General features: G+C 47.7%; 1 protein-coding gene and 2 pseudogenes across 2 annotated transcripts; all 3 read right to left on the bottom strand.

Moving 5' to 3' along the window:
* Positions 1 to 2341: 2341 nt before the first annotated feature.
* LOC111532737 (patr class I histocompatibility antigen, B-2 alpha chain) lies at positions 2342 to 5707 on the bottom strand. The gene is given in 10 exon segments (XM_023199777.2): positions 2342 to 2715; positions 2717 to 2764; positions 2931 to 2950; positions 2953 to 2978; positions 3085 to 3117; positions 3559 to 3675; positions 3780 to 4055; positions 4629 to 4904; positions 5149 to 5418; positions 5548 to 5707. Coding segments are annotated over 10 exon segments (1209 nt in total). The 5' UTR covers positions 5612 to 5707; the 3' UTR covers positions 2342 to 2636.
* Positions 5708 to 10761: 5054 nt separating this feature from the next.
* LOC113222590 lies at positions 10762 to 11791 on the bottom strand (annotated as a pseudogene).
* A 1157-nt stretch (positions 11792 to 12948) lies between these two features.
* Positions 12949 to 16889, bottom strand: LOC111534686 (annotated as a pseudogene). Its single transcript, XR_002729166.3, has one exon. The product of XR_002729166.3 is annotated as an E3 ubiquitin-protein ligase BRE1A pseudogene (transcript).
* Between the last annotated feature and the right edge of the window lie 413 nt (positions 16890 to 17302).

The raw sequence follows: 17302 nt of genomic DNA on the forward strand, positions 1-17302 counted from the left end.
GTGGCTTTGATGTTTATTTTTGGTTTACAACATGCAAAATGTTGAGAGGAGACAGACACCACCTCCCTCCTTGGAAGAGGACAACACTCCAGTCACCCCTGCAGTTGATCATGGACATGCGTCTTAAGCTCCACCAGTCCAATGACCACCTGCTGAAGAGGTGTCATTGTCCTAGGTAAATACTAAGGGTTTGTCATCTCACACCAAGAAGATTAAGGACACTGACACATAAGGAGTGAGTTTAGGAGCAAAGCGTTTACTAGGCAAAAGAAAGACAAAGGGGAACAGCTCTCTTCTTGTGAGAGAGAGGGGCACCCAAAAGGGAATTCTGGCCTGGAATGGGAGTGCATCGGATTTTACAGGCAGGCTTGAGGAGATGGTGTCCGATTTATGTAGGGCCCACAGGTTGGTTGGACCAGGTGTGATATTTACATAGTGCAAGTGGAAGGCTGTTCACCCCACCCTAATCCTATTATGCAAATGGGCTTTACACTTGGCCAGCGCTATGTTCTCTGCTCCTTACTGTAAGGAAGGAGCCTGGCAAAGAGAAGGGAAGATGGAGTCACCATTGTGAACATGCCCAGCCTCAGGCGTCCGATTCCTATTTGCACAGCTGCCGGCATTCACCCGTGCAAGCTTCCAGCTTACTTGTCTATGTCTGAAGCTTGATATTACAGGCTGCACCTTGTTAGAAAAGAAAATAATTTGGAGCCTGCTTTTCATTAAAAGCCTTCTGTACTCTCACTATCTGTCTAAATAATTTCTTCTTAACTCCTATATCACTGCCAGCCTCTGAGCCAGAATGAGGTGACAGAGAGGCTGAGACTGTGCAGAAAACATTTTAGTAAAGATGGCTGATGGCAGTAGTGATGTCCAATTACCAGGTGCAGCAGTGACATCTCTCCTGGCCTCAGGGTCCAGTGTCCAGCACCAGGGTGTCAGAGGTGTGAGCAGTGGCATCTGTGCTCAGCAGCAGGGGCAGTTGTTCCTAGGAGGGACCTGATCCAGGGTGGGCTGTGGATTCTGTTGCTGGATGTGTAGGTTCCAGCCTGCTTCTGTGGCCTTCCCTACAATAAAACTAGCCCCCAATACCAGATATACGACTTCATGTGTACATTACAGAAATTTGTTTTCCATAGTTTGCTCCAAGAAGTGAATGAGAAATGAGTCTGTGGGCAGGTGTCAGAGAGCGGCATTCACAGGTGTTCCTTGTGTGAGAGCCACATCCTGAATTGTCTACCTGGCGTCTACCCCATGGTGGAGAGAACAACAGGGAATATCACATCTCATAACTGATGATACACATCCTCCCTTTTCTTTCTGTGAGAAAAATCTTCTTTTAAACAGGTTTGAAAACCCACCCCACCCACCCACCCTGGGCACTCCCTGATCTCAGTGGTTCCCAATCTGGCTGAAAAACAGGATTGCTGACAGGAGCTTAGAAAATACTCAGGCCACTCCCCAGAACCCCTGTCTCAGAGTATTACACACAAGACCAAGGAATCGTTTATATAACAAGCCCTAGAGGTGAGACTGATGCTCAGACATGTGGGATCCCGGTGTTCTTGATACTCCAAGTGTAATCTGGAGAACAGTAACATGAACTCCAGCCTTGTCATAAATACAGAATCTGTAGCTCGACTCCAGACTTCCTGGATCTCAGCACCACGTCCGGGTGATCCCTGTACACACGGAAGTTCCTTGTCTAAGTGTCCTCTAGACTTGGGGTCAGAACTGTGCAGTCTGCTCTGGGTGTGGTCTGATCACATCCCTTACAACTGGAGGTCCAGGGTTCAGTCCTTGCCCTCATTCTTTTCCACAATCACTCCCTTGGTGCCCACCCCCCACAGCACACTGCAGCTCACAACCAGGTTCTCTCTTCAGGAAAGAACAGTCCTTGATGATGGGTCCAATTTCACAGACAAACATAAGTCTAAATTAGGCTCTGCTTCATAAATTCATGAGTTGGGATTGGATTCAGCACCAAGATCACTAGAACCAGGGCAGGGAGAGAGGGCAGGAGAGCAGAGCAGAACAGAAGCTCTAGAAGCAGGGCAGGAGGTGAATGGCTCTGAAAATTTGTCTCAGAATACACAGAGGCCCCCGTGTGCAGGGGCCGCCCTCGGTGATGTCTGAGGCTCTGTGGTCACAGCTCCCGCTGGACAAGTTTCCACTGAAGGGACAAGGACAACGGAGCAGTGAAGGTGACCCAGCTGAGGACTGACCACATAAAGCCCATGAAGAACTGAACAGCAACTAGGCACAGGCCCAGTCCACACTGGGCTCCTCACTGCCTTCTCCACCCCCACCCGCAAGAGACTCAGCACAGCGAACATGCGGATTCTGGAAGGTTCTTAGGTCTTTATTTGCTCTCTCAAATTCTAGGGTTTACTTATTTAATTAATCCATCAACCTCTCATAGCAGATATTTGAGAAAACAAATTTATATTCAGATTCTTATTTTCAGTAGGGAAGTAAGAAGTTGCAGCTCAGTGCACATAAAGTTGAGACTGAGATGGAGACATCCAGTCCCACCTCTCTGGAACAGGAAAGATGACTGGGGAGGAAACACTGGTCAGCGTGGGAACAGGGGTCACAGTGGACACAGCCGTGAGCTGTCTCTCCACCTCCTCACATTATGCTAACAGGGATGCAGACACATTCAGACGCCTTTGCAGAAAGAAATGCCAGAGGCTCTTGAAGTCACAAAAAGGTGGAGTGAAAAATCCTGCATCTCAGTCCCACACAACACAGTTGTCTCAGGCTACAGAAAACAACAGTCATGAAAAAATTCAAGTCAGTCATGGTAAGTGATGACACTCTCAACAGCCACCACACACTTGAAACGTCCCAATCAAAGAATCTCCATTACCCAGGCCCTTCCCCTCTGCCCCCCCGCTCCAGCCTACTCTAGACCCCAAGAATCTCACCTTTTCAAGCCGTGAGAGACACATCAGAGCCCTGGGCACTGTCGCTGGCTGGGGTAGAACAAAAACAGGAGCTGGTCACAGCCCGCAGGAGACACAGGACAGGAGGAATTACGGGATGGGTGAGCTCCTCCACACTCCCACCCCCACCACTTACACGCAGCCTGAAAGTAGCTCCCTCCTTTTCCACCTGTGGGAAGAAAATGTCCTGTGAGGAGGCTGGGAGGAAGCAGGGTCATGAGATCTTAGAGGAACCTCCTAGTCTTGGACCCGTGAGAAATTTCCAGAATGATGACTACAGACCCAGGGCAGGATCAGAAAACAGGAGGAAAGCAGCTGTGTGTCCTGGACCAACTGCCCTCCTAAGGTCTGTCCTTAGCAGGGACCTTCCCCTGACTCGTGAATGCTGGAATCAGGACCCCAACAGCACAACCATCAAGGTGATACATGCGTCCTTCATTGTCACATGTGCTGCACAAAAGAGTAAGTGCTGGCACACAGGGCCCCAGGCTGGGTTAGCCCCTGTGTGGATGCTGCTTCCCTGGAATGAGGCAGGGAACACTTCTACCTGGTGCTTGAAACCCCCAGAGGGACAAGAAAACCCAGACCCCACCCCTCACCCCTTCCCTACCTGAGCTCTTCCTCCTCCACATCACAGCAGCGACCACAGCTCCGGTGACCACAACTGCCAGGACAGCCAGGCCAGCAACGATGCCCACGATGGGGATGGTGGACTGGGAAGACGGCTCTGGGAAAGGAGGGGAAGGTGAGGGGCCCTGACCCTGCTAAAGGGCTCCAGAAGGGCTCCTGCTTTCCCTGAGAAGAGACATGACCCCTCATTCCCCTCCTTACCCCATCTCAGGGTGAGGGGCTCCGGCAGCCCCTCGTGCTGCACATGGCACGTGTATCTCTGCTCTTCTCCAGAAGGCACCACCACAGCTCCCCACTTCTGGTAGGTTCCATCTCCTGATGGCCTGGTCTCCACAAGCTCGGTGTCCTGAGTTTGGTCCTCCCCATCCCGCTGCCAGGTCAGTGTGATCTCCGCAGGGTAGAAGCCCAGGGCCCAGCACCTCAGGGTGGCCTCATGGTCAGAGACGGGGTGGTGGGTCACGTGTGTCTTTGGGGGGTCTGATGGGAAGAGTCAGAAAATTCAGGCGCTTTGCATCTCTCATGCGACACTCCAGCAGCACGCATGTGACCACCCTCAGAATGAACAGGACAGCTGGGGTGGGGGAGGGAGCACAGAAGCCAGACACCAGCCTGGACACAGGCATCTGGGATAATCTCCTATTCCTTGGAGAGTTCTAGTCTCTGAGGGAGGAACAGGGACTTCTGATCCTGACCTGAGTGGAGGCCGAGGGACTCAGAAAAGCTGGAATCAGACCTTCAAACGCATTGAGTGTGAGGCAGAGAACAAGGCCTGACAGAAAAATTCACCGTGCCCAAGGCTGCTGCAGGGTTCAAAGGAGACCACTGATCTGTATTCCAGGGACTGTCTTCCCCTCTATGTCCTCAGAGACATCATCCCTTAATTGTCCTAGAGAGCAGAGGGGGCCCTCAGAGGAAATCAGGGAAACTCATGCCTTTCTCCATTCCAGGGAGGGGACATTCTAGTGCTGATGCCATTTTCCTCCCCTCCTCATGGGAGGCCATCGGGGCGATCTAGAGGTGATGGGGAAGGCTGCCCACTGCCCCTGGTACCCGCGCGCTGCAGTGTCTCCTTCCCGTTCTCCAGGTATCTGCGGAGCCACTCCACGCACGTCCCCTCCAGGTAGGCTCTCAGCTGCTCCGCCGCACGGGCCGCCTCCCACTTCCGCTGGGTGTTCTGAGCCGCGGTGTCCGCGGCGGTCCAGGAGCGCAGGTCCTCGTTCAGGACGATGTAATCCTTGCCGTCGTAGGCGTACTGGTCATACCCGCGGAGGAGGCGCCCGTCGGGCCCCAGGTCGCAGCCGTACAACTTCTGGAGGGTGTGAGACTCTGGCCCCGACCCCGCGGTCAGCCCGTCCCCAGAGCACCGCCCCGCCCCGACCAATCCCCGGGGATTTTGGCCTAAACTGAAAATGAAACCGGGTAAAGGCGCCTGGGGCTCTCTCTGGTGGAGGGTCTGGGCGGGTCCCGCGGTCTCGGGACGGATCTCGGACCCGGAGACTCGGGGCCACCCGGGCCGTCCGTGGGGGATGGGGAGGGGTCATGACCTGCGCCCCGGGCCGGGGCCACTCACCGTCCTCGCTCTGGTTGTAGTAGCCGCGCAGGTTCCGCAGGCTCACTCGGTGAGTCTGTGCGTGGGCCTCGGCGTTCCGTGTCTGCTCTTCCCAATACTCCGGCCCCTCCTGCTCCATCCACGGCGCCCGCGGCTCCTCTCTCGGACTCTCGGCGTCGCTGTCGAACCGCAGGAACTGCGTGTCGTCCACGTAGCCCACGGCGATGAAGTGGGGCTCCCCGCGGCCGGGCCGGAACACGGCGGTGTGGAAATACCTCAAGGAGTGCGAGCCTGGGGGCGAGGAGAGGCTGAGACCCGCCCGACCCTCTTCCCCCCGCGGCTCCCCGGGTCCTGCGCCCCCGCCTGCGGTCCCCTCGATCTTCCCCGCAGAGGCCATTTCCCTCGCGACCCCGCACTCACCGGCCCAGGTCTCGGTCAGGGTCAGGGCCCCCGAGAGCAGCAGGAGGAGGGTTCGGGGCGTCATGACCCGAACTCTCGGCGTCTGAGGAGACTCTGAGTCCGGGTGGGCGGGTGGGAACTGGGACCGCGGCGACGCTGATTGGCTTCTCTAGACATCCGACACCCAATGAGAGTGGTAACTGGGACGCGTCACGAGTATCCTGGAGGAAGGACCCGACACAGGTTGGGAGAAGAAGTGAAACTAGGGGAGTGGAGAATCCCCAACTCTGCGCCTCCCCAAGGCAGACAAGGCTCTCGGAGCCTGAGACCCTGAGAGCCACGCCCGGGACCTGGGACTTCGTCCTGATCCCTCTTCTATACCAAGCCTCTTTGTCACACTGTCTGCCTGAGTCCTGGACAAGGATCTGTCTGTGGAAACCAGGGAGAGACCCCCAGGCTGCGCCCAGCCCCTTCCCCTTCCCTATTCGTCCTGGAATCCCCGTCCCTGAACTGGACTCCCTGCCTCCCACTCCATACCGCTCCCCTTGGACCTTTGTACAGGGAAACTCACCACGGGGAACTTCATGCCGGAGTGCGCTCGCCCTGGGAATGGAGGTGTAGAGACAGGGGTTTTCTCTCTAAACCTGGTGAAGTTTTGTCTGAAGGCACCACATAGAGATTCTCATAGAGACGAAGTTTCCTTTTTGTTTATTAATACAGTAGGTAGCATAATGTTGGTAATCCCTGAATGATTAGAATTCCAATTTGTAACAGACCTGTGTCAAAACAGCATTACAAAGCTCCTAAGTTTTACTTTACCAGACTATGGATCTGTGACTCTGGGTTGTTACATTTAAAATTACCTTCATTCCTTAGCCCGAGTTTCCCTGTGTGAGTCCAGAACATCTCCTGAAAACAAAGAAGCAGGGTTTGTTACTGTCTCTTGCAACCAGGAGGCTGTAGTCATCACCTCAAAGTTGCGAGTGCTCCATGCAGACCCAATGCTCTTCACCGACGCTCAAGCACTGCCTGTTTTCCTGAACTCTGCACATCTAAGCAGTGTGCATATTTTATCTGGATACCTGGCATTTTTGTAACTCTTTTTTTTTTTTAATCATAAGGAGCCAATTAGTTTTTAGGAAGTCCAACAAAATGTATTGAATACCGAGTGCAAAGAACCCCCTGCTAGGCTCTTCCCCTGCTTTAGAATTCTTTCCTCTGCTCCTTTTCCTCACCTCCTGCTTCTCCAGCCCTTCTCTCTGCCCCTCTCATCCCTCACACGCCCCCCCCTTCCCCTTATTCTCCGCTACCCTGTCACTCCTGAATTGTGGCACCAACACTGTCCCTCACCTCCTGCCCATGTCTGTTCTCCCCACAGTGCTCAGCAGTCCTCCTAATGTGAGCAAGGTCGTGTCATTTCTTCACTTACAATGGTTGGATTTTGGTCTACAATTTTGCTAAATGTTTTCAATTTGTCTCATATCTTTTTGTTTTTGTTCCTCCTTTGCTACTTTCTTATGTGTCAAATAAACAGTTTTTAGTTTATGGTTTTAATTCTCTTAGTGGCTTTTAGCTATATTTCTTTACACTAGTTTTTTATTGTTGTAAGAATGGAAACCCAATTTCTTGACTTCTCACAGTGAAGTTCAGGTTCTATTAAACTACATCCGGCAAAATAAAGGATACTTGTAACAGTGTAGTTTCATTTAACCTACCATTATGCTATTACTATTTTATATATTATGTCAATCTATATTATAAACTCAATGATACAGTGTAATACTTTTTGTTTTAGACAAGCAGCCATATGTCTTCAGGAAATTAAGAAAATGAGTGTGAATGTGACGTGTGTGTGCATCATTTCTGTTGTTAATTGTTCCTTCTGTGTATCTGGGTCACCATACAGTATCATTTCCCTTCACCCTGAAGAATTTCCTTTAAAATTAAATGTAGTACAGGAGCCCTAGGAAATGAATTTTATGGTTTTGATGATCTAAAAATGTCTTTATTTTTGCTCCTCCCCCCCCCCTTTTTTTTTTTTTTTTTTTTTTTTTTTTGCTTATTCAGGCATTTACATGTAATAAAATTCACCAGTTTTAGCTGCGCTTTTTGGTGAATTTTGGCAATTATTTATAGTCGTGTAACTACCACACTGCCCAGTAGAGAAACACCAAATGCAGAGAACCCCCTGCTAGGCTCTTCCACTGCTTTGGAGTCCTTTCCCCTGCCCTTCTTCCTCACCTCCTGCTTCCCCAGCCCTTCCCTCTGCCCTCATCCCTCACACCCTCCAAGAATGCGATGGGCTGGGCACGAAGGATTTTTGTTTGTTTGTTTGTTTTCTATGAATGAATGTAACTTTTTATTATGATAGAGTTGTTTTATTAAAGAAATAGATGAAAATGGTTAAGTAAAATCAAATGGCTGTAAAAGTCTTACAATGAAAGCAACAGTCCTGCCAGTTGTTCTCTCCAGAGACAAGCACTTTTCATTCTCTCAGTTTTTCCTTCTGGTAGCTGCCTTCATGGGTTTTTCCAAATTATTATTTTTTCAGTTTTTCAAGTGGGTGCATGTATTAATATATGTAATTTTTAAAAGCCTCTTCTGTTTATAATACATCCTGACAGTTCCCTGCCCTGTCCTTCCGAATCTTTCAAAGCAATGACTTTTAACTCTTTTAGCAATGTCTTCTTTCTCCTCACATAACTGCTTAGTCATTTCTTGATTATTTTATACATTTTATAGTGATTTCTTGAATGACAGATGAGGATTAGCTCTTACACCATCACTATCTTTACTTTTCCTCCTGTATTGTCCCAAGGTAGTTACCAGAGTTAGGGGCTAAGCAGTCACTGCATCATTATGACTATGTACATATTGCTCATTGTTGAGAAAAACAGCGCAATATGCTCTTACTTCCTATCCGGTACTTCCTTCTGCCCTAGAATTAATGATTGCCTAACTGCCCTTCCCCCTTGGTTTTTTCACTTTTGCTTTATCTTCAATGAACTTCTTTCCAAATGCCCCAAATCTGGCAATAACCTATTATTATCTTTAAGAGAAGGGACCTCACTATGGTGGCCAGCCTGGTCTGGAAATGTTGGACTCAAGCCAACCTCTTGCTTTTAGCCTCCTGAGTAGCTGGGACTGCAGACATGAGCCATTCCACCCAGCTAACCTATTAATATTTTTACTGTTTTTTTTTTTTTTTTTTTTAAGCCAGCTGCATAGCTGGAATATTTCCTGTGTTGGATCCTATTTCCTGGATCCGTGTCATTCTCTGGTTTGTCTCCTCCTTCATTTTCCTGGAGTATTTTCTCCAATAGCTTCCCAAGAAAGGGTCCATGGAGGTAACCCCTGAGTCTTTGCTTGCCTAAGAATGTATTATTTTACCTTCACCCTTGATTATTTGGCTGAATTTAGATGTATCCGTTGAAAATCACTTTCTTTCTAGAATTCTGAAGGCATGCTTCCATTGTTTTCAGCTTCTTTTTCGAGGCAGGGTCTCTTCTGTCACCCAGGCTGCAGTGCAGTGGCGCAATCACAACTCACTGCAGCCGTGACCGCGCGGGCTCAGTTCATCCGCCTCAGCCCCTGAGCAGATGGGACTACAGGTGGGCGCCACAGTGCCCAGCCAATTTTTGTATTTTTTGGAGAGATGGGGCTTCACCATGTTGCCCAAGCTGGTCTCAAGGGATCTGCTTGTCTCTGCCTCCCAACATGCTGAGCCACTGTGTTACAGGCGTGAGCCACTGTGCCTGGCCAGTTTTTCTTGTATTCTCTCTCTTCTTCCTTCATTTCTCAAAGGCACCTCAAACTCAGTGGGCCCAAAACCAAAGTCAAACTCCATCAGAATATCCTGCTACTTCCAACCTTAAAATATATCTTAAATCACAGTGTCTTACTACATGCAACCTTCTGGTTCAAACTACCACGATCCCTCACTTGAACTTAGAATTGGTTTTCCTGCTTCTGTATTTTTTTAAATCATAAAATATTTCAAATAAACCATGTGTGGCTTTATACTTTTTATTACATAAAAAGAATAAAGATCTGCCAGGTGCGGTGGCTCACGCCTGTAATCCCAGCACTTTGGGAGGCCGAGGCGGGCATATCACTTGAGGTCAGGAGTTCGAGACCAGCATGACTAACATAATGAAACTTCATCTCCACCAAAACCACAAAATTAGCCGGGTGTCGTGGTGCGTGCCTGTAGTCCCAGCTACTTGGGAGCCTGAGGCAGGAGAATCGCTTGAACCCGGGAAGTTGGAGGTTGCAGTGAGCTGAGGTCGCGCCATTGCACTTTGTCTGGGTAACAAGAGTGAAACTCTGCCAAAAAAAAAAATATATATATATATATGAAGAGGTTATATATTTAAACATGGAATTGCTTTAAGTGTTTGCCATTCACTGTTCCCATGCATGCCAGAAGCTTCTTACTGCAAACACCTGTGACTTGCTATAGAGCAGCTGGAGTACGTTCCACCCACACACAGGACAGGGAGCTGACAACCAAGGAGTGGAGGATCAATACTCCAGCTTTCTCCCCTCTGTTTCCCTGTATCTCAGCAGTGTGGAGCTTGTTACCAATGAGAACCTGCTCACTGACTTTAAACTGCTTTTCTTAACTTCTCAGTTTCATTTCTCCATACCTCAATTGATGATTTCTGGTAAGAGCTAGCAAATAAACTGCTTTCGCTGAAATTTCAGTCTTGGAACCTGCTTTGGGTTCCCCAAAAGACCGAAATATATTCATTTTCCCATCACTGGACTTCCAGGTTGCTTTCCATTTTTCACTGTTACTACAGGGCTGCAACATTTGCCTACAAACCTCTAGATATACACGTAGGAAGATTTCAGTATTTCCCACTAGTGAAACTGCTCAGCTGGAGGGTATGTGCATCTTCATCTTTAATAAATACTACGGACATTTGAAAAGCCTGACAATGTCAAGGACTGGCCAGAGTGCCACATGCGATGGGTGTGGAATGGCAGCTCACTGTAGCAGGTGCGGGGACTCAGTTGGGGTCTTGGAGAGGCACTTCGTTATAGCAAGAATGTTTCATAAATGGTATCTGATATATTCAAGACTAGTGTGGGATAAAAACATGTTGCTTAGAAATAATTATTCATAGATCCAAAGTCAACAAAAGTCTTTTTCTTCTAATTTAAAAATGCATAATTTTTTTTCCAGAGGGAGGGGAAACAGCTTAAAATAAACCAGAAAACACCTTCATATTAATCATTCTTCTCATATACTTCAAATTTGAACTTAATTTCTTTCTCCTCCTGGACATCAGAGAGAACACCTGGGTATTCTGGCAGAAGTTTATATTTTTCCAAATAAATTTCTGGAAAAACTGTGTCACTTTCAAAGTCCCGCATGATCCTTGTCACAAATAGTTGAAGATGGCCTGGGTGATTCATGGCTTCCTTATAAACAGAACTGCCACCAACTAACCAAATCATCTCTACTTTATTTGCTAATTCTGGTTGTTCAGTAAGTTTTAAGATATCATCCAGACTTCTGGCAAGAGAATGAGCTCTTTGTGGAGGTTCCTTGAGTTCTCTGCTGAGAACTAAATTAATTCTATCCTTTAAAGATCGATTCTTCTCAGGAATGAAGAACCAGATCTTCCTACACATAACACCAGATTCTGTTTACCTTCTCCTGAAGAGTTTGTGTCATTCTCTGGAAATACTGTCTTGTTTTTCTAAGACCAGCCGAGCGGGCGCAAAAGAACCAGCGGGTAGGCAAGTGTAACAGCAAAACTGCACATTTATTTTGGTAACCTAAGGTGTGCGGGAGAAGTCTGTCGGCCTCCGGCGAAGGAGGCCGGCAGAGTCCCCCCGTGGGGCTCTCCGACGGACTTCCCACAGTCCCGACATCCCGACAGGACTGGGGCTGTAAGAGGGCCGCGTGGCTCAATGGCGGAGAGCGGCTTTTCTAGGAGTGGGAGGGCAATAGGTGGGGCATGGGCGTGTCAGGGGCGTTCCGCAGGTGCGACCAGGTAAATCTTGGTCTCTTCAGATTGACGTCACCTGGCCCATGCCCAGTTGGTCTGCACCCTCCCTGGGCGCCGGCTGCATTTTCGCGCGCGCGGGAAGAGTTGGTGGTGAAGAAGAACCCGGAAGTGCACCATCTTGCCTCCGTTCGTCCAAACAAATACCTAAATTGATTCCTGAGCGGCGGCCAGGGCAGCTCCCCGTTCTTGCTAATGCCTATGTTCTGGGACATAGCGACGATGCAGTTTAGCAAACAAACCATGACAGCAGCGGTGAGCACCTCCGAGCCCGCTCGCTACACCAGAACGCGTGGCCAAGATTGGCCGGAAGGTTTTTACTCTGAACCTGGAGAATGAGAAATGACATCTCTCTCTCCACCTCAAAGCTGGTCCTGAGCATTCACCTCCTGGGAGAAGGGCAGCGCAGCAGCGCCACCTGGTGGTCCATGCGCTTCCTTTTGCAGGTCACTCACAGCCCTGAGACCCTCCTCTCCTTTCCCTGCACCTGGGATTTCTTCGCTGGACACCAGCCTGAGTCAAGTTTCCTGTAAAGCAAAAGAAGCGCACAGGGCTTGCTCATGGAGTCCCTGCACAAAGTGGCCGTGGGGGCTGCGATGGAAACTGCATGGGCACAGCAACTGAGTCGCCACCACTCACCAAGGCTGACCTGGCAGCTGCCACTGCTGAGGGCCCAGCCAACCGAAAGCAGCTGTTTTATTTTGGACGGAGAAATAAAACAGGGAATGGTAATTAAGAATAAAATAACATTATGATAGATAAATATGCCACTAAAGATATAGTAGCAGTTTAAGTAATTTTGAGACTATGAACAAGATTATGTCAATGGGGAGAACTTATTACAAGTAGAGAAAGCTGGAGTATTGCTCCTCCCCTCCTTGGTTGTCAGCTCCCTGTCCTGTGTGTGGGTGGAACGTACTCCAGTTGCTCTATAGCAAAAGGTGGTGGGGGGAGGAATGGTGTCATCTCCACCTTTGGCGAGATCCCTGTCACCGTGTTCAGGGGAAGGGCCATGAACTCCCCATGCAGAGAGGAGGCTCTGGCCATGAAGGCGCCTGTGGGAGAGGTGAGCACCCTCTCCCTCTACACTGATGGCCAAGAGCCTGCAGACAGCGGGGAAGGCTTCCCCTCAGCTGTGTCCTATCAGGTTTTTCCAAGAGTCAAGGAGTAGACCTGCATATTGCCTCTGCTGACGTGAGCTGCGTGCACACCTAGAAGTGAGGTCACCCCTGCTGGGGGTCCTGGGTCTGCTGGTTGTTCTGGGTGCTCAGAGGGAAGATGGGGAGGGGGCTTTGTGCAAAACAGTAACCATACTCTATCAATTATTTTTACTTTAACCTTTGTGTCCTAAAATAAAATGTAGGACTCCAGAAGGAAAAAGAAACGGTCTAAAATTTGTGTCCTTGAATAAAAAGTGAACACCCATTAACCACCAGGGATAGACGTTTGTGAAGCAAACCAGAAGCCCCATCATTTGCCCCAGCTCAGCAGTAAACTCTTTCCTCCCCCAAATGAAAATACATCCTGACTTTCATGATCATCACTTCTTTGTTCTATTTTATATTTTTATCATCCAAAATTATAATTTAGTTTTACCTCTAGAAATATGCTTTTGTTCTCTTTTATTCTATAGATTCTTTCTTGAAATGTATATTGTGTGGTACAGCTTCCCATTGTGTGCATTTTGCTGATTGCTCCCCAAGCCATTGTTTTTTGTTTTTTTTTTTGTTTGTTTGTTTGTTTGTTTTTTGTTTTTTTTTCAAACTGAATCCTGCTTTAATTCAAGCTTGTGGAGAAAAAAGTCCTACAGAAACATTCCACGGAATTTTCTGGAAAAGAGGGATCACAACCACCCCTGTAAAAAGGAGACTGAGAGTAATTCATAGCTCACCAAGTTCTTGCTGTATCAAATTCCCAGAAGATTTCTTCACCAGCTCAGTCCTGACTCACCCTCTTCAATCTTTATTTCATCACAAGACAAAGGGTCATCTTATTTAAAATTATTCTAGCCTCAAGAAATTTACAGACTTGAAGTAGTAGAGCATTCAAAACTTAAATAACTTTAACAAGAAAGTCAGCTGATCTTAACAAGTTACTCTGCTAGTAAATGGGAAATGGACTGAATCATCCTAGACATAATTTCATTAGGGCTGCAAACCACCCAGGGGAGAGTAGCACAATTATACCATTTTGTAATCCACATTCACAAAAAGTTTGCTACACAAATGAAGAAAACTTTGTGCCCATAGACAACTTATTTTTTAAAACATCACTCCCCAAAAGTAGCCATGTTTCCACTTTTGTTCCCTTCTCCATATCAAAAATACCAACTTGATTTCTTTAGGAGGAATGGACAATCCAAGTTTATACAGTGGGCTGGAAAAAGAAAACATTGAAAAGTCTAAAAGCAGGAAATAAACAAAGCTGGGAGGGAAGACAATATGAGTTGTTTATTTCTAATTCATTCTGAAACCCAAGGCTTGTATTTACCAGTCCTTTCTGCTAAAGTCATCCAGCTATTGAAGAGGGGAGTCTGGAAGTAAAGTCTGTGGAGGAAAGGTAGTTGACTGATAAACTGTCCTACCGGTGACAGTCAAGGAGAGAAGAGGTAGAGGTTTGGTGGTTAATGAATAAGTTCCTGACTAGCCAGCTCCTCTTCTTCTCTTGACTTAGATCAACCAATGTAGATGCGATGAAAATCATTGGCACCAAAAGCAGCATTACACTTGGGACATTTGCGCTGGTGGGTGTCACAGCGTGTCTTCACACACTCAAAGCAGAAGACATGAAAACACTTAGTAAGAACAGCATCCTTTTTACGCATGTTATAGCACGGACAGGTCAAGCATGCCTTGTAATCCTTAATCTCTTCCATCAGAATCTCATCACACTTGGGTACATTGTCTGGTTTCTTTGTGGTCTCCAGCTTCCTGCGAAGTCTAGGGATGTCCTCCTGGGCTCGTTTGAAATTGAACATGTCCTTTTCTTTGGTAACACTGTTCTCCACGATCTCATCCTGAAAATCATGTAGCTTCTTCTGAGCCAACTCCAGTTGTGCTTTGAGATCATCTGCAAGCTGGGCTGCCTCCATTGCCTTGCGCTTATTCATCTCTAAGGCTTGGGTCCTAAGACCCAGCTCTTTCTCTCCTGTGCCAATGTTGCTCTGTAACAGATGCTCCTTCTCCTCCAGTTTCCTTACTACCTGTAGCTGGGCATCAACCTGAGTCTTCAGAGTCAAAACCTGGTCTGCCAGCTCCTCCTTCTCTTCTTTAAGCAATTTATGGATCTGATTGGACTTGATACGCTGTGACATGAGCTTGAAATTTGCATCATCCTTCTCCCGCAATTGCTGCATCAAACGGATATTTTGCTCCTGCATGTCTTCAAAGGCCTGGCCTGTGACATCCATCTCAGAGAGGAGTGCTTCTTCTTCCTGCTTGGCCATGGCTAGCTTCTTCTGTAGGTATTCTATCTGCTCCTCCACTGCCCGGATCTTCCTCAAGGCATCCTCATCAGCCATTTTCTTGTTCTCTTTCTTCTCTTTATCTTCCAGATCCTTGAGTCTTTGCCTTAGATCTTCCAACTCTGCCTTAGACTTCTTCTCAGCTGCCATCAGCTGAACTTTGTCTCTCTGTTCCTTTGGGGCAGAGCGGTACATATCCAGCAATAGTTTCATCTCCTTTTGGCTCTCTTGTGCCTTCTTGAGTTCAATCTTCAACTGTTTGATAATTTCTGCTTCCTTTTTCCTTCCATCATCATGTTTGCCTTTCTCTTTATCCTTAGCAGAATCTCTCTCTTTTTCTGACTCTTTTAGCTTCTGTTTCTCTCGTTCTCTCTCCTTCTCCTTCTCCCGTTCTCTTTCTCGTTCCCTCTCCTTCTCCCTCCTTTCACGTTCTCGCTCTTCTTCATCCCGTTTAGATTTGATTTCATTGGCATCCTCCTGAGATGCCTTTGAAGCTGAGGACTGGGAGGATAAGTCCTCAGAATCTGGTTTTAGCTCTGCAGGCTCATCCTTAGGGTCCTCAGTACTAGACTGGGGCTGGAGGAGGGCACTACCACTACACAGACGTGTCTTGTTCAGGTCAGACTGTGCTTCTCTCAATTTCCGCTTATATCTCAGGACCTCCCCTTTCAGCTGGTGATTGTGATTCTGGAGGCTACTGATGAGGTGGCGCATCTCCCGGTTTATAGGGCCTGCTTGTTCATTGGCAGCAAGGGTCTGCTCAAATTCTATCCTCAGCATTTCATACTCCTTGCGGACCTGGGCCAATGTATCTTCTAGCTGAATTACTTCAGTCCTCAGCTTCTTATGAAGACTAACCTCATCTCGCTCAATGAGCTCAACCTGGTGCTGGTGGGTTCCCCTGGTGCCATAAAGCAGGGTCCGAGCCTCATCCAAGTGTGCTTTCAACTGTAGGCTCTCATTATACAGGACGGAGAACTGTGACTGCATGCAACGATATTCTGGAGTTTCCTTAACGACTTGCTCCACTGCACTCCGCAATTCCACCTTCAGCTTTTCATTTTGTGTAGTGACCTCCTCAAAGTCTTGCCGAAGTTTCTCCAGCTCACAGAGACGGTTCTGAGCTAACTTTTTGTTCTCTTCAAGCTCTGCATTCATTTCCTCAAACTTCCGAGCATTGATAGTGATTGTGCCGCCATACGGACTGCTCCCCACTCCATACACCTTATAACCTTTGGAATTTACCCATTCTAGGACTTCTGCTAAGTGTCGGTTGAGTCGCTGTTCCCTCTTTCAAATTTTGTCAATATCCCATTGCAGGTCATCAGTCATGGACTCCAGGACAGACACTCCTGATTCAGCTGTCTCCACTTTACTCTGCAACTTGGAGAACTCCTGAGACATGGTGCGATGCTTTTCCTGAAGAAGATCTGTCAATTCCTGTAGCCTCATATTCTCCTGTGCGAGGAAAGAGTTCAGCTCCTGCACTGCTTCCTCCACTATCAGATTATCTCCACTGTTTAGCTTCCGGGATAAGGAGCTCCACTTTTTCTTGCAATTTATCATAGACAGTCACAATCTGGGACACGGCTCGGCGGGAAGACTCCACACGTTCCTGCAGGTGAGACTCCATCTCTTCACTGGAACTGCTGGCCAAAGTAGCAAGGAAAGAGAAAGCTGGCTCTTGCCCTTCCCCTCTCTCTCGGTCATCTTTACGTTCCTGATTGCTATCAGAGTCTGGTTCTGGTTCAGGCACAACAAGGGCTTTTCGTTCTGTGAGTAGGTCTCCCAAGCCCTGCTCCAGATCGTAACATTTAAGGATGAAACGGATGTTTTCATCAAACTGACTCCAGTATCGGTTGACAATCAATAGTGAGGCATCATCAGTGGCCTGTCGTCATTCCAGTTTTTCAATGTGCTCACGAAGTTCATCTTCAATGTCCAAGCCGTTGTTTAATATGTGTTTTTATTATCTGTATTGCCTCTAAATTGGTAATTGGCTATGGAGGTTAGCTTATATTCAGGCTTGGTTTCTTTGCCACTTTTACTTGTTTGATGGTACTGTATTGTGTTCTTCCATCAAGAGGAAGAACCTGACATTAGTTTTTTGTTTTATTGTGTTGTTAATTGCCATTGCTGTTCAATGGTTAATTTCGTTAACTCATGATGGTTTGCAAAAGAGTTATTATAGCCTCGGTCTCTCATTCCTTCCTTATTTATTATCCAAATAATTTCTAAGTAAGAGATTCACGCTCCTCTACTGTTTGTTTACTACTAGAAATTTGTTAACCAG

This window comes from Piliocolobus tephrosceles, unplaced genomic scaffold, assembly GCF_002776525.5.
Source record: "Piliocolobus tephrosceles isolate RC106 unplaced genomic scaffold, ASM277652v3 unscaffolded_32119, whole genome shotgun sequence".
Taxonomy (NCBI): Eukaryota; Metazoa; Chordata; class Mammalia; order Primates; family Cercopithecidae; genus Piliocolobus; species Piliocolobus tephrosceles.